This window comes from Oryctolagus cuniculus, chromosome 20 (genome assembly GCF_964237555.1).
Source record: "Oryctolagus cuniculus chromosome 20, mOryCun1.1, whole genome shotgun sequence".
NCBI lineage: Eukaryota > Metazoa > Chordata > Mammalia > Lagomorpha > Leporidae > Oryctolagus > Oryctolagus cuniculus.
In genome coordinates this window covers 15,127,698-15,151,922 of record NC_091451.1, presented here as the reverse complement: position 1 = coordinate 15,151,922, position 24,225 = coordinate 15,127,698, and the positions used below count along the sequence as shown (strand labels likewise).

At 55.4% G+C, this 24,225-nt stretch overlaps 1 protein-coding gene across 1 annotated transcript in view; it reads right to left on the bottom strand.

Annotated features, from left to right (window-relative positions):
• GALNT16 (polypeptide N-acetylgalactosaminyltransferase 16) overlaps positions 1-15,187 on the bottom strand; it is a 100,234-nt gene extending 85,047 nt beyond the window's left edge. The window contains exon 1 of the mRNA XM_051826331.2: positions 14,625-15,187. Within this exon, the coding sequence (XP_051682291.1) occupies positions 14,625-14,801 (177 nt within the window). The 5' untranslated portion in view covers positions 14,802-15,187. The remainder of the gene's footprint in view (positions 1-14,624) is intronic.
• Between the last annotated feature and the right edge of the window lie 9,038 nt (positions 15,188-24,225).

Here is a 24,225-nt window from a genome sequence, read left to right as displayed (position 1 = left end):
CCCCTCAACTTTCTTCTAATTGCATCTCATAAACACTTTGAAGTCCCCTGTGGGGAGCAACTCGGATTAGACTGTTACTCGAATTAAGACTTATTCTATGCATCTGCTCTCCCACAATATGGCGCTGGGAGAGGAGGAAACAGCTTCTACACAGCTGCCTCCAGTTCAACCAATAAACAGCAGGACCTGCTCCCGATTGGAGGAGAGCAGCGTGCTCAGCGTGTGGGTAGCAGAGCACGGATTGGTGGAGAGGACTATATAGGAGGAGAGAGACGGCATGGTGGTGTGGGTTGGTTGGAGAGTGCGTTGGAGAGTTCGCGGGGAAGTTCGTTGCTTCGTTCTTTCTCATTTCTCTCTACTCATTCTTGCTTTGGGAGTTTGCTGTTTACTTATTCTTACTTTACTATAGAAAAGACTTGTAAAAAAGGGGAACAACAAGCGTCCGGTCCGGTGCGGCTCCTCCGCGTGCGGAGGAGCAGCAGTCCCCCTTGTATTCAGTTGATGCTGGGTTCTCTGCTGTACCCTCAAAGAAACAAAATCAGGGTTGGGGCCGGCTCTGTGGCGTAGGGGTTAAAGCTGCCACCTGCAGTGCCAGGATCCCATATGGGTGCCGGTTCAAGTCCCAGCTGCTCCACTTCTGACCCAGCTCTCTGCTATGGCCTGGGAAAGCAGTGGAAGATGGTACAAGTCCTTGCGCCATCTCGGTGGGAGACCCTGCCCCTCGTGGGAGACCCAGAAGAAGCTCCTGGCTCCTGGCTTTGGATCGGCACAGCTCTACTTGGGGAGTGAACCAGCAGGTGGAAGACCTCGCTATGTAATTGTGCCTTTCAAATAAATAAATAAATCTTTAAAAAAAAATCAGGGTTGACCATGTTGGGGTGCACCCAGAGAGGAGGCATTTCAGAGTTTTTGCAAAAGGAGCTTGCTGTTTCCATGCCCCCACAAAGTGGCACCAAGACCACAGGGGGGCAGCTTCTGCTTTCGACCCCATTGTCTGGTAGCTCCTAAAAGCCCTCCATGCCTTCCCTGTTCCCTGCAGGGTGTTGGCTCTGGGCTCTGGTTCCCTTCATCGAGCTGCTTGCGTTCATGAACTATTTGGGGCTGACCACTGCCCCTCCCAGCCACGGCAGGGAACCACGGCAGACATCACTAGTTGATCACATGAGCTTCCTTGCTAAGCCTCAGGCTGGGCGCCTAGCCCCATCCCCAGGAGAGTGCCCCAAGCCTCCCACGCACCCCCTCATCTCCCACCCCAGTGAAACTTCCACAGAGAGGGGGAAAGACTCAGACCACAGACCTGCAGGCACCAGACGCAAAGGCCCCTGGAGCTGACCGCCGGCTGGGCAGCTCAGGAACGCAGCATGGCTCCCGCTGGCTGTGGCACCCCAAGGACAGACGCCCTTGAAATGAAAGGCCTTGAAACATCAGAAGCCTTCACAGTCTGTTTAAAGGAGCCAAAAGCCAGAGCTGCTGAGAGAAGAGAAAGGCAGGAAAATCTGACCTCCAGCGGGCGGCATCTGAGGGGGCGTGGCCGGCGGGGCCCGGGATGGAGCAGGTGGACTGGTCACAGAAATGAAGCCCGGGCAGTGGGCCAGGGACACAGAAGCCCCACCGTGTGTCGCCTGTGCTTGGGGGACGCAGGCCGAGCCTCAGGAGACAGCCTCAGTCAGCCCGGGCCCAGCGCCGTCCTCTGGCAGGCAGCCCTCCACCTGCTGCGGCCCTGAAACAAGCCGCGAGGCACAGGCGCCCGCTCCGCTGAGGGAAGGCCCTGGAAGGCGTCAGCCTCGGGGTCTGCTCCTACAGAGCAGAAACTGCATTGCCAGAACACGTCACTTGCAGAGCCCAGCTGTACCCAGCTACCACCACTGAGAGGCCCTCTCTTCTGTCTGCCATCTCTGCAGAGCCCCTCTGCCCCCTCCATCCTCACACCATGCCCACCACACAGACACATACATATGACACACATACACATGACACCCACACACACATACATATCACACACATACACACGACATCCACATACACACATACCACACACCACACATACATACCACACATCCCACACACACATACATACCACACATCCCACACACATACATACCACACACACATACACACGACATCCACATACACACATACCACACACACATACATACCACACATCCCACATACACATACATACCACACCCACCATGCATACACAAACATATGACACACACCACACCCACCATGTATACACATACATATGACACACATACACATGACACCCATCCACACATACATACCACACACACATACACATGACATTCACACACACATACCACACACACCATACATACATACATACCATACATACCACATGCACATACATACCACACACACATATCACACACCACACATATCCACATACACACCACACATACCACATACACATACATACCACACCCACCTCACATACACATACATATGACACACATACACATGACATCCACATCCACATACATACCATACACACATACATACCACATACACATACACATGACATCCACATACACACATACCACACACATACATACCACACATCCCACATACACATACATACCACACCCACCACGCATACACATAAATACAACACACATACACATGACATCTACACACATACATACCACACACCAAACACACATACATACCACATGCACCACACATACATACCACATACATGCCACATATACCACTCACATACATACCACACACACATCACACCACACACATACCACACACCACATGCAGATACATATCATACCATATACATGCACACAATACCACACACATACATGTGATGTCCACATACACATACATGCCACACACCACACACATACACATTGCATCCACACACATACATTCCACACACCACACATATACATACATACCACACACACATACACATACATACCACATACACCACACACATACAAATACATACCACATACACCACACATATGCATATGCACACCACACAGAATGCACAAATACACATACATACCACACACATACACAATACACACACCACACACATACACATACATACCACATCCACACACACATACATAACACACACTCCACACACATATACATGCATACCACAATACACCACACACATACGTGGTCATACCATGTCCACATACATACATACATACATATCATACATATAATACACACACACACCACGCAGCACCATAAACACCACGCATATATCACACCTCCTGTACACAAGCCATACCACCACATATACACCACACATACCACCCCGCATGCTCATACACATACACCAGATCCCCTATAAACAAACATACCACATATACACATACAACCCCATATATATCACACTCCCTATACACATAACATACCACATACACACGCACAATCCCTTATACACATCAGATCGCGTTTACACCCCATATATGTCACATATGTCACCACACCCCCTACATACACAGCACACACACAACATCCACCACATACCATACCACATACACCACATACAACCACATACACGTATCATACACCCCATATGCACACACCACCCACAAAACACATATACGCCTCACATATCACATACACACACATACCACACATACCCCATTTACATACATCATATACAGACCCCTTGCCACATACACACACACACACACACCATAATACCCCATATACACACACCACAGCAAACACCCCACACCACATGTATACACATACCTCACACTCTATATACACACACCATACACACAACACATACATCCCACTTACAAACCACACACACACACTTGGCCGGCACTGCAGCTCAATAGGCTAATCCTCCACCTGCGGCGCCGGCACACCGGATTCTAGTCCCGGTCGGGGCACTGGATTCTGTCCTGGTTGCCCCTCTTCCAGTCCCGCTCTGCTGTGGCCCGGGAGTGCAGTGGAGGATGGCCCAAGTCCTTGGGCCCTGCACCTGCATGGGAGACCAGGAGAAGCACCTGGCTCCTGCCTTTGGATCAGCGCGGTGTGCCAGCCGCAGTGGCCATTGAGGGGTGAACCAACGGAAAAGGAAGACCTTTCTCTCTGTCTCTCTCCCTCTCTCACTGTCCAATCTGCCTGTAAAAAAAAAAAAAAAAGAAAAGAAAAAAAGAAAACCACACACACCCTTCAACACAACATAGACAACCCATACATACACACACCACACCACATATATACACATAACTCACACTCCATACACACCACACAACACACACATACTACACAACACACAACACCCCACAACATAACATACACAACAAACACATCACAGCACATATATACCCATACACACCACACAACACACACACCCCACACCACGCCATGTACACACACCATACATACCCTATATACACACACAACACCCCACACCACATATATATACATACCTGACACTTTATGTGCACGTGATACACAACAAAACACATATATCCCATTTACCTACCACACACATCACAATATACACACACAACAAACACACCACATATATACACATACCTCACTCTATATGCACACATCATACACAATACACACACCCACATACCACACACATCACACCACAACCCACAAGCAAGTACCTCACTGATCCCACATTATAAGGAAACGAAGGGTTCAAAGCCACAGAACATTTTCCAGAGAACTTTTGTTTACCTCCTACAGAGCCAGCACTTGGAAATAACTCTGACCGTCTTGCTGGAAAACCTTCTGCAATGAGTGACACGGACCCCCGACTCCCCAGGCAGGCTGGTTCGCGGAGTGTAACCTGTCACTTCCTGGTGATGCAGGGACACCTCTCCAGCCGGCCTCACCCCAGCCCCTGAGGCTGGCCATCGCCTCCCCCGCTGGCCCCCGCTGGCCACGTTCCTGCTGGCTCAGGCTGCCCCAGCCAAGCGCCGCAGGCACACGCCCGCCAGGGCCCTTGGCCTCGGCTGCCTGAACACTCTCCCTACTCACCCTTTGCCTTCATGCCTCAGTCCAAGTGCCGCTTTCCCTGGCCATCCCACGCCCCTCCCTCTGCCCCCTTCTGTTGCTTTAGTTTATTTCCATGGTGTCTGCCACTACCTCGTGCATAATGTTGATCTAGAGAATGTGCCTGTTGTCTCTTACAAGGCTGCCGGCACACAGCAGGTGCTCAGTAAGTAAGGGTCAAGGGTAGGAGAGCAGGCTGTCCTCAGTGTTCCGCCCAGGGCGTGGCTGCCCCTTTGCTGTCAGCTGTCACTTCTCAGTGTGTCCGCAGCTCCTAGCTTGCTCATCTAATCTGTTGCATGTGTAACCTAGGACATGCTGAAGGTTGCTAGGAGATGATCAAACGCCCGACGACTTCTGCTGACTTCTCAAAGCGGTGTCTGTGCCCAGGCTGTGGCCTGGGGGCCACTGCCCGCCTGCTCTCGGAGCCACTGTGTCAGGACTGTTAATCCTCTGCCGGGGGTCTCTGGGGGGGCCTTCTGGTCCTCTGGGACTGCTGAGAAGTGAGGAGGTTGTCTGGAGCTGCGGCCGCAGGCAGGTCCGTTATCCCCGACACGCTCACGGAGCCGCCAGCTTCTAGACCAGCCCTGCCCTGTCCGTGTTCCAGGGACAGGAGCAGAGGGGCCGGTGCCGTCTTTGGGAGGAGGGGTTCCAGCCTCTCTGGACACAGTGACCTGGGTTTTTGCCTGCCTCCCCCTCTGGCCTTATTCTCCTTCTTTCATTCTTTCTCTTTCTTTTTTAAGACTTATTTTATTTATTTGAAAGGCAGAGTTACAGAGAGAAAGAGAGGGAGAGACAGAGACAGAGAGAGACAGAGAGTTCTTCCATACGCAGGTTCACTCCTCAAATGGCCACCATGGCCACCATGGCCAGGGCTGGACCAGGAAGAAGCCAGGACCCAGGAGCTTCACCTGTGTCTCCCACATGGGTGCAAGAGCCCAAGCACTTGGGCCATCTTCCTCTGCTTTCCCAGGTGCATTAGCAGGGAGGCCTTTCGTGCCCAGGGCTGTCTGGACATTCATAGCATCATTCGAGGGCCATACACAATCATCAGCTGAAAAACTCGCCCGTTGTAGTTCATTGTCTTCCGAGTCCCACCTGCAGTTGCCTCGGCAGGGCCGGACCCAGTGATTTCGCGGATCCTACACGTTCCCCACCCCTGCTCTACATCAACCCTCGTCACACGGACGAGGGACGGACGGCCCAGTGAGCAGAAGTGACTCCCCTAGGAAAGTGTGGGACAGGGCTGGGCCTTCATCTGTGTCCCTGATAGCCAGCATCGGCCTCCATCCTGGCACTCCCCCATACCTCTGCCTCGCCAAGCTGGGGGCCCCGCAGATCCCGTAACTCATGTCAAGAAATGTCACCAGGGCCAGCACTACGGTATGGAAGGTTAAGCCGCCTGTGACGCTGGCATCCCATATGGGTGCCGGTTCGAGTCCTGGCTGCTCCACTTACGATCTAGCTCTCTGCTGTGGCCTGGGAAAGCAGCAGAAGATGGTCCAAGGGCTTGGGCCCCTGCACCCACATGGGAGACCTGGATGGAGTTCCAGGTTCCTGGCTCCAGCCCGGCCCAGCCATTGCAGCCATTTGGAAACTAAACCAGTGGATGAAAGACATCTCTCTCTCTCTCTCTCTCCTCTCTCTCTCTCTTTCTCCCTCCCTCTCTTGTCACTCTGCCTTTCAAATAAATAAGTAAATCTTTAAAAACCAGAAATGATCTTTCCATTGGCCCCTGTTACCCAAAATATTCCCAGTTGCCCGGTCTGCAATGTTCCCAGAGCTTTCTGGGTAGCCACACTGCCTCTAGCCTGCTACAGGTCACAGGTGCAGCTGAAAGGCAGTGGGCAAACAGGCAGGCCTGGGCTCCAGCCTCCCCCATGAAGAGAGAGCTCAGGTGCATTGCCAACCAGCGCCGGGCAGGAAGGCAAGGCTCAGGGGTCCCGGGAGACAGGACAGGCAACCTGGAAGCTGTACCCAGGCTGCACTGGGGAAACAGACCTGAAATATGGGAAGGTTGGACTCGAGGAGCCCCCGGCAGGTAGAGGGGCCTTTGTGGGCTCAGTCCTGGGGAGTAGGAGAAGATGCTGGAAACCAGCACTTCTGGCTTTGCCACTTGGCCCCTTGCTGCCTCCCCGCTGGGCAGCCCCACAGGCAGGGCAAGAGCACAGCAGTAGTTGGAGTTCTTTCGTCTCTCACCTCTCCAGCCCGGCTTCCCAGGGTGCCAGGTCTCCTGCGGTGAAATAATTGGGCCTTATTTCTTGACGGTGAGTCTTTTCTCTCCCCTACCTGCTGCTGCTGGAAGCGCTTATCTGACCACAGAGAGTGTGGACCGAACCCTGATCCATTGGCTTTGGACCACTCCAAGGTTGACTGTTAAGTCAGAAAGTTTTCCTTCTCCTGCAAAGAAACCTCCCCCTGCCGCCTCCACCCACTGGCCCCAGTTCTAGTCCTTGGAGCCCCACAGGTAACCCGAGTAGGTCTCCTGCCTTTCTGTTGGCTCAGTGCTAAGCACTGATGGGGTTCACAGGAATAAGATGCGGCTGAGAGGTTTCCATGTGAGGGCTGGACCTTGTGGCACAATGGGTTAAGCAGCTGCTTGGGGTGCCCATCCTCCCACATTGGAGGGCCTGGGATCGAGCCCTGGCTCTGCTTTCCACCCTGGGCACCCCGGTAGGCAGCAAATGATGGCCCAAGTACCAGAGTTCTTGCCACCACGGGGGTGGAGTTCCTGGCTCCTGGCTTTGGCGTGGTCCAGCCCTAGCTGCTTCTGTGCTTCTGGTATTCAGGGGAGTGAACCAGCGGATGGAAGAGCTCTTTTTCTGTCTTCCTCTCCCTTTTTGACACTTTGCCTTTTAAATAAAAAAAAAAAACCCTATTTGAGTAGTCAAGAGTTGTTTTTTTTTTTTTTTTTTTGGACAGGCAGAGTGGACAGTGAGAGAGAGAGAGAGACAGAGAGAAAGGTCTTCCTTTTCTGTTGGTTCACCCCCCAATGGCTACTGCGGCCGGCACACCGTGCTGATCCAAAGCCAGGAGCCAGGTGCTTCTCCTGGTCTCCCATGCGGGTGCAGGGCCCAAGCACTTGGGCCATCCTCCACTGCACTCCCGGGCCACAGCAGAGAGCTGGACTGGAAGAGGAGCAACCGGGACAGAATCCGACACCCTGACCAGGACTAGAACCCGGGGTGCCAGTGCCACAGGCGGAGGATTATCCTATTGAGCTGTGGCGCCAGCCAAGAGTGATTTTTAAGTCATCCAATATTTTATGCCCTTATTGGTTTTATCATTGTAATGTTAGTAGATACTTATAGAAAATATTCAGGGGAAAAAACAGATAGAAGTGATTTCCCATAATCCTACTTGCCTTCTGTTCACATGCTGTTGTTGACTGGTTTTGCTATTTTTCCCCAGAAACGTTCGGGAGGGAATGTGAAGCAAGGTGCTGGGCCCTCCAGGAAAGAACACTGAGACACTCGCCCCTGGATGTCTGAGGCGCACGGGTTCCGGATGCTCCTCTAGTCCCACATCCAGGATGCTCACGCCCTTCTACACAATGCCATACCATCTCCACGCAGCCCGCACATCCTCCCATATATGCTAACTCATCTCTGGATTACTGATAATACTCAGCGCAATGTAAATGCTATGTAAATAGTTGTTGTGCTGTATTGCTTGGGGAATAAAAACTAGGAGAGAAGTCTGTATGTTCTCAGTACAGATGCAGTCCCTCCCCCCATACTTTCAAGCTGGGCTTGATTGAATCTGTGTGCACAGAACCTGAGGAGACAGAGGGCCGCCTGTTCATCCGACAGGGATCTCACTCCCATCATGCTCCAGGGGAAGAACAGCCGAGCATGGGATTTAGAGGCAAAACACCTAGTTTCAAATGCACTCTCTAGGGGCTGGCTCTATGGCGTAGTAGGCTAAGCCTCTGCCTGTGGCACCGGCATCCCATATGGGCACCAGTTTGAGTCCCAGCTGCTCCTCTTCTGATCCAGCTCTCTGCTATGGCCTGAGAAAGCAGTAGAAGATGGCCCAAGTCCTTGGGCCCCTGCAACCTCATGGGAGACCTGGAAGAAGCACCTGGCTCCTAGCTTCGGATTGGCCATTTGTGGCCATTTGGGGAGTAAACCAGCAGATGGAAGACCCTTCTCTCTGTCCCTCCCTCTCTGTTGTAACTCTACCTCTCAAATAAATAAATAAAATCTTTAATTAAAAAAATGCACTCACGAGATGTCAGGCCATGGGTTAGCCTGTTTACCCAGACTTAATTATGGGACCTAACTCATCAGCAGTTGAGGGGATTTAAGGAGGCAGAGGTGGAGAAACAACCAATCCAGACTCTAAGTGCCCAATGAATGTGGCCCCCATCAATAAAATACAGAGTGGACAGCGAGGCCGGAGGCCAGGCAGGTCCAGATCAAAGGCCACAGTGTTCAGAGGAAAGAGACTAAGCCACTTGACACCATTTCCAGAGGGGACTGACGGCCCACGGTCTGCAAGCACACTGCTGGAGTGAGCCCAGGTTAATGCCAAGCTTCCAGGGCTCACAGTCCACTCAGCCTCCTTGGGCCTTTGTCCTGCTGTCCAAGTGTGATGAGCAGTGGGCCAGAGGCTCCCCTCTGCCCGCAGGGCCCTTTCTTCCACCACAGCAAGCCAGTCCCTGGGCCACTCAGCCTGGCTTTGCTACCCACCAGGGTGCCCTTGCTCTCCTGGCACTTCCAGGCCCAAGGACTTCCTTCGTTTGACAAACATCAGCACCAGACAGGCTTGTCCTGCTCCCAAAGCTCTCAGAGCAGGGTGAGGAGCTGCTGGGACAGCCAAGGCATAAAGCACCTGCCAGGAGAATGAGCAGCACCCCGAAACTTCTCCTGTGTCCCTGGGCCTCGGGCCTCCCAGGAAGAAGACCCTTGGGCTACAAGGGTGCCCCCCCAGCCTTGGGTGCTGCTGGGCTGTCCCCATGTCTCACAGGCAGGTCCCAACACAGTCTAGGGACAGACCCCTGTGGCAGCTACTGGGGCCTTGACACCTGAACCTTTTGGCCAAGGGATTGTGGGTGTCTGTGCTTCCCCTCCCCACTGATTCTCTCGCATGAGGCACCCAAATTAAATACACAATCATTTTCTGTCACTTAGGCAAATCATATTCCCTCAGCTCCCAAACGCACACATTATAAATAAAATATAAACTCATCCAGATCTTATTGAAACCTCTGCTCTCAGAGAACAGCGCCACAGGAGCCAGCGGCTGTCCCTGTCTGCCAGGGCAGCGGGCATCCAGCAAGCCTGCGGCTGCCTGCGAGACCTCGCCCTGCCGGGGCCAGGCCTCCACTGGCATCAACCGCACCCCCAGGAGAACTCAATCACCTCCTGGAGAGGAAAGTGCCAGAATCCTTGCAAATATTTACGTAAATGTAACACATACAATAACCAAGGTCCTGAGATGTCAGGTATTTGGCCCAGGGTTACTCAGCAGTATCCCAACTTCAGGATAAAAACAAAACTCTATTTTAGGGGCCAGCGTTGTGGCGCACTGGTTAAACTACCGCCTGCAACAGCAGCATCCCATATGAGCACCAGTTCAAGTCCAGTACACTCCACTTCCAATCCAGCTCCCTGCTGAGCCTGGGAAACCAGTGTACGATGGCCCAAGTCCTAGGGCTCCTGCTACCCACACAGGAGACCCAGAAGAAGCTCCTGACTTTTGCAGCCATCTGCAGGAGGGAATCAGCAAATGAAAGATCTCTTTCTGTTTCTCCCTCTCTTTCTGTAACTCTGCCCTTCAAATAAATAAGTACATCTTTAAAAAACAAAAGAGGGGGCATCCCATATGGGTACCGGTTTGAGTCCCGGCTACTCCTCTCCTGATCCAGCTCTCTGCTGAAGGCCTGGGAAGACAGTGGAAGATGGCCCAAGTGCCTGAGCCCCTGCATCCGCATGGGAGGCCAGGGGGGAAGCTCCTGGCTCCTGGCTTCGGGTCAGTCCAGCCCAGACCATAAGGGCTATTTAGACAGTGAACCAGCGAATGGAAGATCCCTCTCTCTGTCTGTAACTCTGCCTTACAAATAAATGACTACATCTTTAAAACAAACAAAAAACTCCAGTTTAGGAAAACTCTTGGCAAAATCTGTCTAAATAGGAGACTCTTGTCACAGTGAGTACACCCATGCTGGAAACACTCACAACGGGTAAGCTTTTAAAAAGACAGCAGTGAAATTCCATGTATGACCTTAGCCTCCCACCCATGCCTGTCAGAGAGCCAGCATGGGCAGAACCTGAGTCCCAAACCAGAACAACCGCAAATGTTCCCCCCAAGTGGGAGACCCCAAGGGCAGCCACGTCTGCTCTGTGTCCCGCATGAGCTCTGCCCTGTGCCAGCGTACATCCGTGTAAACTCAAGGGGAGGTCCCCAAATGCACGGTCTTGCTCACAACGCGCAGCGTGGAAAAAAAGCACAGACCTTGCCACGTTGCAAGCAGCCGTATAGAGATGAAATCAGTCTCTCCCTTTAGTTGTGCAGATCCCGCAACACATGGGTTGACAGCAGGACAGAATATTACAAATCAAGACCTCCCTGTGAAGTCTGGCCCAGACGGTTGCCATGCCGACACCCTACAATGCCAAACAAGCATCTGCAAGGTCCAGAAGCAACTTGGCTGCTTCAAATAGCCAAGAGATTGTACAGGCAGAGCCGCCTCCTGGTCCAGGCTCTCCTGCGGGCCCTCCCTCTCCCAGCTCAGCTCTCTCTCTGATTCCCCAGGGAAGTGACGATGACGCTTGTCTGAATTTGCTCAGCCTCTGACAGCACGGCCGGCCACATCATTCTCTAAGAATCTGAAAATCCACACGCAGCGCCCTGGCTCATCCAGACAGAGAATTGTTCTTGGGAAGGCAAGGACAGCACGTGGTCGTCACAAATGTCAGAGAAAAAGCGAATCCGTCGTTGTGCTGGCTTCATTGAATTTGAGCAAACGGTCAATTCCTGGAGGTGCTGGAACATGCATCCCCCTACCTCCTCAGTCAAGTGAGAGCTGGCAATGAAATAGGATAATTCAGGGGGAGGAGCAGGCATTTGGCGTAGTGCTTACGACGCCAACTAAGAAGTCCGTGCCCCATTTGGGAGTTCCTGCGTCTGACACCCAGCTTCACTTGCGACTCCAGCTTCCTCCTAATGCAGACCTTGGGAGGCACCAGTGATGCACAAGTGATTAGGTTCCTGCTACCCAGGGAGGAGACCTGGATTGAGTTCTCAGCTCCAGGCTTCAGCCCCAGCCAGGGGGGGCTGTCCTGGCCATCTGGAGAGTAAACCAGCAGAGGAGAGCTCACACCCTTGTGTCTTTCTGCCTCTCAAATAAGTAAACATTAGCAAAACATACGAAGTGGCTATGTATGCAGCTTGGACCTTCAGGGCTTTAGGGAGTGCTGAAGTTGTGCTGTGTGCACCAACGCGGGGCTTCGAGGCGCTTCCAGCAGAGTCAGTGCACGTATTGCTTGGGTCCTACTGAGGACCACACTGAAGTGAAATAACTGAGACAGCAACACAGCACAAGGCAGTGCCAGAGGCAGGGTGTGGCGGGGCAGGTGCAGAGGGACCAGGGCTGCTGGAACAGACACCCAGAGCCAAAGCTTCAGGACAGAGAGGCAGCCGGCCTGAGAAGCCGGAGGGGGCTCTGAGGCCCCCCAGAACTCCCTTTCCTCCTGCACCTCCACCTCCTGGCTGCCAGGTATCTCATCTTAAACTTAGCAGTCCTGTCTCCTCCACAGCAAGTAAGTTCCTGCTGGGATGAGGATTTCGCTGGCACTCCACGGCCTCCCGCTGCCATCCTTTAAGCCCAACAGTGCCCCCTGTACCACTCCAGGGCTCGCACAGCCAGTGCCTTCCCCACTCATCTCCCATCTGGCAGGGCGCTGGGCGGAGCAGGGCGGAGGTGCAGCAGCAAGCTCAGGACCCAGGGATCTGAAGCAGAGCTTCCTTACCCTCTTCCCTCCCCTCCCCTCCTCCTCCTCCCCTTCCAGCTCGGAGCCTCTCCCCACCTCACACATGGGACAGGACGGGGGATCTGGCCAGCCCTCGGCTCCCCTGCTAGCTCTTGGGTGGCCTCCCTGCCACCACGGCTGGTCCTCTCCAGAGGTAAGCATGGGGGCTGCAGGGCTGGGGTCCAGCTCCGGCCTGTCCAGCAGCTCTCTCATCTCACTCCGGGCTTCCAGCTGCAGCAGGCTTCCCCTGCTCTGTCTCTCTGTGCAAACACCCACGAGTGCTTCGGGAACAGTGTCTCCAGCACGGGGCAGAGGGACTACTCCACCCAACCGGGCTGGCTCCAGAGAGCGGGCCACACGGATCTAGGACAAAACCCACAACCCCCAGAGCCCCTCGAGCTAAGCTCAGAAGTCATAAGGCATCTGGGGCACGAGGAGGCCCTGAGGGCGCGTCCACACGGACCCTCCCCGTATTCTTGCAGGGTACAGCCGCCTGTGGACAAGTACCTCTCGACCTGGCGCCTCCTGAGGAGCCAGTACCGCCCCCGCCCCCGCCCCCGAGCACCGTGTCCTCCTAGTGCCCGTCGGGCCCAGCGGCCACCACTCGGCAGGCCGTCCCGAGGGTCACGCAGAGCTCTCGCCCACCACGCGCAGCGGTCGGCAGATCGCGTCCGCCGGAGCGCGCTCCCAGCGGGTCCCAGAGCCTCCAGCCTCAACAGGTGCCCCTGCTTGGCCACACAGAGCTGTCACCGGGGCGAAGGCGGAGCCAGGGACGCCCCCTGCAGGACGGCTGGGGCTCCGCACGCCCCCGCCGGGGACCCCAGGGCTCCGACGACCCCCGCAGCTCCGCTGAGGCGCCCGGCGGGCCACACCGCCTTTGTTTCCACGGCGGGGCTTAGATGACGCGGGCTGACCTCAAGCTAGGGAATGACCCGGCCGGGGCGCGGACCCATACTGCCCTCTGGTCCGTGCAGGGGGTGAGGGTGGGGGGTGGGGGATCCTAACGTTGGGGTGAGGGGAGCAGACCAGACCTCCCCCTCCCCCCCGACTCAGAGAACACCGCAGGGTGTCAGTGCGGAGAAACCGGTTCAAGTTGACGCGGGCTGAGAACGGGGCGCGAAGGCAGGAGCAACGCCTAGCGACCCTCTCCTCCCCACGCCGCCACCGACGTCCTTTGCCCCCAGGAGGCTGGAGAGGGGGCGCGCACCTCCACCTACGCGCTCGGCTGCGCGCCGCTCCCAACGCCTGCCTGCTGCGCTCAAGGTCCAGGAGACGCCAGCCCGCGCGGCGGAGGAGCCCGCAGCCCCCCAACCCCCGGGCCGGCGGCGCCTTGCGGGGAGAGCCGCCACGTTCCCCGTCGCGCGCGCACGCCGGGCCCACCAAACTTGCAGCACTTTCTCCCAGCCCCCACCCGCTGTCACCCTCCCCTCATCCGCGCACCCCGGTCCCGCCAGCCGGGCCGAGGTTGCCATAACAACGAGCTGGAATGCTCCAACATATACAAAGCCGGCCCGGCGCGGCGGGCACTCAGCCCCCGGCCGGGCCCCGCGCCCTCGGCTGCCGCGCGGGGGCAGGACGCGCGCCGCGGCTCCCCGGCCGGCCGCGCGGCGCACCGGGCGGACTCACAATGAGCGGGATGGTGCGGTCCTCGCGGAGCTGCTCCGGCCTCCCGCCGGCCCTCGGCGCGCCCCGGCCGCCGGAGGATGCTGCGTGGGCTCGGTTGTCCTGCCATAAGTAGTAGAAAGTGCCCAGGATCCAGGCTACGGTCAGGATGGCGATAGCATTGGCGCGGATTTTCCTCATGGTGGGCGGACGGGCGCCCCGGCTGGGGGCCGGGCCGGCTGCTCTCCGGGCCGGGGCGGGGGCGCTCGCAGCCCCAGCTGTTTGTTTGCGCTCGCGCCTGGCTGCTCAGTCCTGCAGAGCAGAAAAAGGAGCGAGGTGGGGGGGGGTGGGGGTGATAGGGAGAGACAGGATCGCCGAGCGATCCTCACGGTCCTAATGCCCTTCAGCCCCGAGCGCGCGCGTCCCCCGGGCGCCCATTCATTCACGCGCACAGCCCGCCCTGCGCTCCAGCCGCTGCCGGCCGCTGCGCACCGGGAGAGGAGCGCGCGGGCCTGCCTCTGGTGCCCGGGGCCCCAGCCGAGACCGACGCCCGCGGCGGAATGGCGACGGGCCAGAGCCAGCCTTGGCTCCCAGCGCCCAGGGCACCGAGAGCCCGGCGGCTGCCCCCGCGCGGCCCTGCTCGGTCCCGCCTACCCAGACTCACCCCGGGACCGAGCGGCCCTGAGTCACCGGCTGGAGATGCGCGACCCCCGGCCTGGGCCCGCCCCGTGGAGCTGCAGTTCCGGGCCGCGCTCTGAACTGCGCTCTGGCGCGGGGTTCAAGGTGTGTGTTTGGCGAGTCCTTGGGAAGGAGCGCCTGGGTGGGGAGGAGAGCCCAGAGTTTGCACTGGAATCCTCCGCAGCCTTCGATTCAGAGCCGCCCGAGGGCCCGCCCCGAGGAGGGCTTGGAAGCTGGTGCACTTGACATTCGGGGAGAGCGCAGGGCATGCGACGGTGCCTCAAAGCTGGCGCAAGGAGAACGGGGGTGCAGCCACCTCACGTCTTTCCCTAGCCTGGCGCTAACAGCTTTCACGATGCTTCCCCCCCCACTCATCATCAGATGATTCTCCCCACGATGCCTGGCTAATGAGTGGACAGAGCCCGGTGTCCAAGCTATCGCCCATCTGACACTTTCCAACGAAGTGCAGAACGCGGTGGGAAGAGACCAGGACCCAGACGCCGCTGAGTTTGCGCCCCGTTAAGAATCGGCTGGGAACTACTCCGGATCCGGGCAGAAGGCACGGTGGGCTGGACTCCTCACCGGCACAGGGCTGGGCACAGAGCAACAGATGTGAAATAAGCAGGAAGTCGGCGGGGTGGGGGGAGAATATTGCAAGGTGGTCTTTTGGGAGGCTTCTCAGAGAAAGTGGATAAATCCTTTGACTAAATCCCCAAGGGGCAGGGAAGGGGGAGGGGAGGGGTTAGGGTGCGGGCTGCAGCAGTCATGGGAGCAGAGGTCCAGGACATGGAACTGCTGGATGAGCTCTGAGAGAGGGCTGTCCGGCACTGCACGGGAGCCAGGATGCTGGAAGGGTTTGGTGGGAGTTGGCATTGGCTGTTGGGGGCCCCTCTGGACTCAGGAGGGCCTCGAATGCCAGGGGCAGAGGTGGCAGCAGAGTTGCTTCCTGCTCGGACTGGTGGACACTGCATCTGAAGACACAGATAGGGTCCCGTCTCCACATGAAGCCGCTTTAGGCACTGATTCCCTCTCCCTCCTCCGCCCCCATCCTTACACTAGGGGCACACAAGTGAAATCAGACAGTGTTTTCCGTTTTTTTCAGCACCAGGACTGAGCATGCCTGTAATGGATGTTCCCTGTACATTTCAGGTGAAGGGAAGACAACTCGGCATTTTGATGCCGGAAGCCGGGTCACAGCTGCAACTATGATTCCCCTCTCATCACAAGGATGCCTAAGTGCACCCGAAGTGGCCCAGCCAGCAATGTGGACCTCCAAAGACAGGATGTGGAAAAGGGGGTCCTGCAGAGGGCCTAGCAAGGCAGCTGAGGGCCGGCATCGTGACAACATATCCTGTGACCATGTAGCGTCCCCTTTCCACAGATGGTGAGACCGATGCCTGTGGGGGTCCCCAGCCATCCAGGAGAGCAGCCGCACCAGAGGTTCGTTTGGCTCATGGTTCTGGAGGCCGGGACACCTCAGAGCATGGCGCCTACATGGCGCCTACATCTTCATGCCTTCTGGTGAGGGTGTTTTCTTTCTCTCTTTTTTTTTTTTCTTTTTTTAAAGATTTGTTATTTGAAAGACTTCCACAGAGAGATCTTCTATCCACTGGTTCACTCCCCAGATGGCCACAATGGCTGGGGCTGGGCCAGGCCCGAAGCCAGGAGCTTCATCCAGGACTCCCACATGGGTGTCAGGGGCCATCCTCCCCTGCTTTCCCAGGCCATAGCAGGGAGCTGGATGGGAAGTAGGGCAGCTGGAACTTGAACCAGCACCCATATGGGATGCCACCATCGCAGGCAGTGGCTTTATCCGCTACGCCACAGCGCCGGCCCCAAGGGCCCTCTTGCTGCATTGTAGCAGGGCAGGTGCGCTAGGCTCAGGTCTCTCTTCCTCTTTGTATAAAGTCACTGATGCCATCATGCCCCCCACCCTCCCTGTCCTCATCTAATCCCAACCACCTCCACATACCATTAACTTAGGACTTTGAGGGACAGGAACAAAATTCTAATGCATGAACTTTGGGGACACATTCAGAGCCTCGCGTGGGGGCTGCCCCATGGAGAGAGGACGAGAAAGGAGGGAAGGAATGACCCCGATTCTGGTGAGCAACTGCAGGAGCCACCGTGTTACACGGATTGTGCAACAGGCCAGCTGCTGCACTTGGGGAAGGGAGGACCGCAGGGGCTGTGAGCTACTGAGCGAGGTGTCCGATACTTGCACTAGGAACAAGGAATTCATGCATAGGAGAAAGGCAGAAAGCTGCGGACCAGCAAGAGCAGTCCCAGAGGCAGAGCTCTGTCTAAGGCCTCCCCGTTCCCACAGCCTCTGCAGAGCCGAGGTCGTCAGAGCAGACCAGATGGCCCACCAAGACGCCAGGCCCGGGCCTGCCACGTGCCTGTCAGAGGAAATGAATGAATGGATGGCTGTGCAGGGTGGCAGGCTGCTGCCGCTCCCCATTCTGTCCCATGAAAATGCCACGCGGCAAGTCCAGTGCCTGTTTGCCCATTGGCTGGGTATTTCCGGGCCCTTCTTTGTCCTTCCTTCTTGGACACTTACCACACCAGGCGCTCCTAGGTCCTAGGGATACAAAATGAACAGGATCTGGCCCCAGCTTCTGAGGAGCCCAGTAGTTGACAACAGGGAAATAAACATAAAAACAGGATGATGTGATAGGGGTCTACAGAGAGAGCACCTTCACAGACCAGAAGTCACTTGAGAGCTGATCCTTAAGGTGTTAAAGAGTGGGCTCCCTGGGAAGAGGGGCAAACAAAACCTGCTCCAATGCGTACCTGGACACCCTAACATAGGTGTGGGAGGGGCAGGCACTGTGGCCAAGCAGGTTAAGCCACTGCTGCATCCCAGATCAGAGATGGCTGGAGCCCCAGCTGCTCCACTTCTGATCTGGCTCTGCTAATTCACGTGGGAAGCAGGAGATGATGGCTCAAGAACTTGAGTCCCTACAATCCTCTTGCAAGATGTGGATGGGCTCCTGGCTCCAGGCTTCAACCTGGCCCAGCCCTGGCTGTTGCAGGCATTTGGGGAATGAACAAGTGAATGGAAGATCTCTTGCTCTCTCTCCCTCTCTGTCTTTCAAATAAATATTTTTAGAAGTGTGTATGGGAGCATAGGCCATGGTGAGTGGTTTGGTGTCCATGCTGTAGGGGACGGAGATGGTAATAAGGCTACAGGGGTAGACACGGGCCAGTTAACAGATACCTTGTATGCCTTTCTAAGGAATCTGGACTTGTTCTGGTAAGCCAGGGAGAACCATCCACAATTATAAAAGAGAGTGAGTGCCATGGTCAGTTATGAATCAGTGAGAAGGCTCAAGTCTAGCAGTGGGGCATCCCAGTGATACGGCAAATGTCCAAGCAGCCAATCTTGTGGGCTGATTGGAGCAGTAACGTGGGAGCAGGAGAGAAAAGGTGGACTCAAAGGATTTGCTGATCAGTGGGAGGTGGACATGAGAGGGGGGGCTTGAGAAGAACATGAACACCTCTTGTTTAGGAGACAAGTGCTTGGTGTATGGGAACCACTCACTGAAACAGGATGCAGGAGATTTGGGAGGTGTGTTCAACTGAACTTGGGCTCTAGGGGGTCAGCCCGAGAGGGCAGCAACGGATCCAGGACAGGACTCAGGAAGAGGAGTGCATGGGGCTGCTCGGGCAAAAATGAGAAATCAGAACCACAGTGGGACAACCAGGTTGCTGGAAGGCTCCCGTGTGCCCTGCACCGAGGTATCGGGGAGAGGCCATGTGCACCTGCAGAGAGGGCTTCTGGGTCCCTGTGTGAAGTCGGAGAGACAGAGAGCTGGCATTGCTTTATCTGCCTCCATCAGCTGCCCAGACTCAAGCCCCTGGAGCCAGGCCCTTAGGAACTTTTTTTTTTTTTTTTAATCGAGGACCTCATCATCTGCTCCCTATCAGAATGGGCTCCTAGGCCTAGGCCTGAACAAACTCTGGCTCAGTCTCAAGGCGGTCAGGCAACAAGACCAGAGAGAACTCGAATGGAAGAGACCCGTGACCCTGGTCCCGCGTTTCTTTCAGCCCAACAGCATCTATCATTGATGCCTCCGTTTTCCTTGTGAAACCGGGCCGCAGAAATGGAGGGAATGCTTCCAGGACTGGTATGTATTTTGAAACTCTCAGCCGGACTGAAAGTGCCCATCGATATATTTTGGAGTGCAATGTCTACTCCCTTACCAGTCAAAATAATTGAACAGTAAGAAGCAGCTGTTAATGCAGGAGGCGTATAACGGGAGACCCACAGTGCTTGGGAATTTACAATTTCATAGCAATTGAGGGTTTTTACAGCCAGCGTTGACAGTCAACCGTGCCCCCACAGCCCCCAACCACCCTCTGGAGCCATCAAGAGGCCCATCAACCCAGTGTGGGACACTGTGAATGTCCACTGTGTCTGGAGCTGGTGTCACAGCAATTTTAAAAAATCATCCTGCCATGTTATCAGCACAGCAATATTGCAGTTTCCTCTTGGTGGGTGGTGGTAATGGGCAAGGGGGGAGGGGCTGTCTCTCAGTGCTCAGGGAGCCAGAGCTGCAGGGTGGCATGGGGCTGGCACCCCCACCCCATGTCCATGCACTTGTCCTCTTAGTCTGGTCTGACACTTCTCCCTCCTGCCCAACAACAAAAATGCCTGCCCCTGTCTCCTGCCCAGGGACAGCAGGTCCTGAGCAGAGGTGGCGCTGTGCTGCCTCTCCCAGTCCCTGAATCTCAGCCTGGACTCCAGCAGCACAGTAGATTCTGTCAACTATCGGCTTCTGTCATCGGCCAGTGCCTGTGTGCACAGGTGTGCGTGTGGCGGGGAGGGGAGTGTGCATGCACTCTCATATTTTTCTTAAGACATATTTTGTTTATTTGAAAGGCAGAGTTACAGCGAGAGAGAGGGAGAGAGAGAAAGAGATCTTCCATCTGTTGGTTCACTCCTTGAATGGTTGCAACAGCTGGGGCTGGGCAAGGCCGAAGTCAGAAGCTTCTTCCGGGTCTCCCATGTGGCTGCAGGGGGCCCCAAGACCAGGATCACCCTTTGCTGCTTTCCCAGGTGCATTTGCAGATCAGAAGTGGAGCAGCTGGGACTTGAACCAGCGCCCATATGGGATGCCGGCATCACGGCTAGCCTCACCCACTACCTCGCAATGTCGGCCCCTCCACTTTTCAGTTGGAATTTGATTTTAAGGTTTTCCTGGAATAACTGATGTCCTTCCCAACATTTGTGTCCACTGGAAGAAATTTCTGAACCCATGCCTAATCATTTGTCTTCCTCCCTGTGCTAAATCGAGTATCTTTACAAAGACCTCTACCCAAAAACAGAACACTTGGTGTGTTCATGGGAAAGCGGGCTGATTGGGAGGTGGGAATCCTAGCCTGGGTTTTAATACCACGGGTGCCATCACCCAGCCTGGTGACCCTGGAAAAGTCATCTACCTGGGCCTCTTTTGCATGTTTACAATCAGGGCCCCTGGAGGGGCCTTTCTGATGGTAGCATTTTAGGGCTCTGTTTACTCAAGTTTATATGATAAACCCTTATCTGCCCCCATGAAAATTAGTGGCAAAAAACCTGAGGTGTCATTTAACCCCCACACACACGTACACGAACACATTACATACACACATATACACCCACACAGTGTAAAAGACTCCCTTTGACCAAGAGTCTGAAAACTTGTGGACTGCCGGAGACGTACAAAGGAGCACTGGGAGGGACGTACCGGGAACAGGTGCACCCGGGAGAAGAGCGTGGGGAAAGCCTGCATTTACTGCGCACCCTGCTGCACCTTCTCAATTTGTTGCCTTGACTTCCTCTTCACCCCAACACTGCTTTAAGTAAGAGCAAAGTTCTCCTTTCTCTTTCTCCTCCCGTGGGCCTCTGTGCGGCTCGCTCCCTAGGGAAGCTGAGCCCATGATGGCGCTGGAAGCCGCCCTTCAGGCCTGGGCCTGCTCTCCGGCTGCCCCACGGGCCAGCAGGCATCCTGTGGGGCACAGCCCTTGCTGGCTATCTGGGCCCCGGCACTCTTCTGGGCCATCAGGCAGTGCAGGGACTCCACTCAGGGTGTTCCAGGAAGGACTGGGCTCTCCCAGCTCCAGCAACCAGAGGAGCAAAGAGGCTTGTTACCAGCAAGAGGGACACACGGCCAGCCTAAAGTTCCTTTCAAGGACAGACTGCTACCTTGTTTGCTGCTGTGACCGTAACAAGAGCACAGGGACGCTGAAGAAGAAAAGGACTTGAATGAATGGGGGGAGGCTTTCCCAGGATGCCTTTTTTCCTGGCCTCACCCCACACTGCTCGCCCCACTCGGCACAGCTGGGCTGCCTCGCTTCCTCCGCCCTGGCTTTCTCCCCTCTGCTGGCTCCTCATCAGCCTTCCCTTACAACATCTCAACTCCACCTGCCTTCCTTTTCTGGCTCTCTGAAACCTTGGATGGGTGCAGGCCCATCGCTCCCCGCCACCCTCCTCTGGTTCCACTCATCCCCCAACCTGTGGCTGACCTGCTGCTGGGCCACACTGCCAAGACACAGCCACCATCCGTGAGGTCTGCTGCCCAGTCTGGAGCCGTCACCTGCCCGCAGCTGAGGCTGCTCAAGGCAGGCTCCCCCCATCCCCTCTCCACACCCTACTTCTTTCCTGGATCAACACAGCCAATTTCCCGTTAGCAAATGAAAAATAGCAGCTCATTCCCTTTGCATCATCTCTTGCTAGGAACTAAAGATCCTAGTAACCATATGCTTATGATTACTTTTTTTTTTTTTTTTTTTTGACAGGCAGAGTGGACAGTGAGAGAGAGAGACAGACAGAAAGGTCTTCCTTTGCCGTTGGTTCACCCTCCAATGGCCGCCGCGGCTGGTGCGCTGCGGCTGGCGCACCGTGCTGATCTGATGGCAGGAGCCAGGTGCTTCTCCTGGTCTCCCATGGGGTGCAGGGCCCAAGCACTTGGGCCATCCTCCACTGCACTCCCTGGCCACAGCAGAGAGCTGGCCTGGAAGAGGGACAACCGGGACAGAATCCGGCGCCCCGACCGGGACTAGAACCCAGTGTGCCGGTGCCGCAAGGCGGAGGATTAGCCTAGTGAGCCGCGGCGCCGGCTTTATGATTACTCTTAAGTCTCGTAGATGGTCTCCATGGCTGGGGTGGAGAGAGGCCATGCTGGGTCTCTGCACTTCTGAGGTCTTCTCTGTGAACACGCCCGTGCTCAGCCCGGGGCAGTCCGACGAGGCCCAGCACCGACTGCCACCTCAGATTGCTGGCCCCAGGGTCCAGCTTCTCCTGCCCCCCAAGCTGCACACCCAGCAGAGTCTGGTGGGAAGCAGAGTGGACACTCACAGACCTCAGGAGATAAAGAGATACAGAGCACAAAAAAAAGTCGGCTTTGGAAAAAGAAAACGCAGAGAGTGAAAAACCAATAAAAGTGTTGAGTAAATGCTAAAACCAGAAAGGCCTAAAGAGAACCCATCCAGAGAGCAGCGGTTTGGGGTCAGAGAGGAGGCGGCAGGGGGCTGGGTGGTCAACAGCCAAACGGCTGGAGGCTGGAGGCAAGAGGACTGGCGCGACATTAATCTCCCGGGAAGGGTCACTCACCTTCCAAGCTGTCGGGCTCACTGGCTGCAGCAGGCAGAATCTATTTAAAACACACCAGGCATTTCGCCTCGTGTTTCCCTGCCCAGAAAAGGCTGGAGCCAGAGGCTGAAGAAACCAATTCCAGCAGGAGGACCCGACACAGACCACAGGCTGGGACCCTGAAGATCCCTGCCCCGTCTGGAGTGAGCCCCCCTTCCATCCTCCCCTCCACCAGCAGCCAGGCCTCTGGGCAAAACTGAACGGAGTCCCAAACCTGCCTGTGGTATCCACCTGTACAGGGACAGACTCTGTGGCTTTCTTCATCTTGTCTTCAAGCATGTCAGAGAGCAGATGCTGCTCCAATGTGACAGCTGCTCCCAGGCCGTGCTCCAAGGGAGCTCCCTGGCCCGTGATAACTCGGTAATGATGGCCGAGAGGTACTGGGTGATGCAGTCAGAGCAAGACAGAGAGAGCAAGAAAGGGCATCAGAGATAACACAGCCCCAGGGAAACCACAGGGGACCTGAACCGGAAACACCAAGAGCTGCACTCCGTTCTCTGTACTGCATATCTCTGGGAAGCACCACCCTGAAGCTGACTGCTGTCCACCTGCCAGAGAGAGTACAAAGTGAGGCTGGGAGCTTGAAGTCGCCAAGGAAAGCCATCCACGAAGCTTTGCTTCCTCTCCTACTCAAAGGGTTGGGAATGAGCAGTCTCTCCTTCCCTAGCTCTGAAGCCAAGGAGCAAAATACTGTCCAGTAAGACTGATTATATTAAGGATCTTCAAAAAATTCATGGAGGGGCCAGCGCTGTGGCATAGCAGGTAAAGCTGCTGCCTGCAGTGCTGGCATCCCATATGGGCATAGGCTCGAGTCCCAGCTGCTCTACTTCCAATCCAGCTCTCTGCTATGGCCTGGGAAATCAGTAGAAGATGGCCCAAGTCTTGGGCCCCTGCACCTGCATGGGAGAATACATATTCTAGAAAGACTACCCACAGATTTCAAAAATACTTTTGCACAAAAATAAACATCTTTTAATTCTTTTCACTAACTTTTTGAAGTACCCTCTTACTCTTAATTAAAACTGTATCAGTGCTGCATTACTTTAACTAAAATACTTTTTTAAAAAGATTATTTTATTTGGAAGTCAGAGTTAGAGAGACAGAGAGGGGGGAGAGAGGGAGGAATGGCCAGGGATGGGCCAGGCCAAAACCAGGAGCCAGGAGTTTCTGCTGGGTCTCCGAGGTGAGTGCAGGAGCCCAAATATTTGGATCATCTTCTACTGCTTTTCCCAGGCCATTAGCAGGGAGCTGAATCGAAAGTGGAGTAGCCGGGATTCGAACCGGCTCCTGTATGGGATGCTGGTGCTGCAGGCA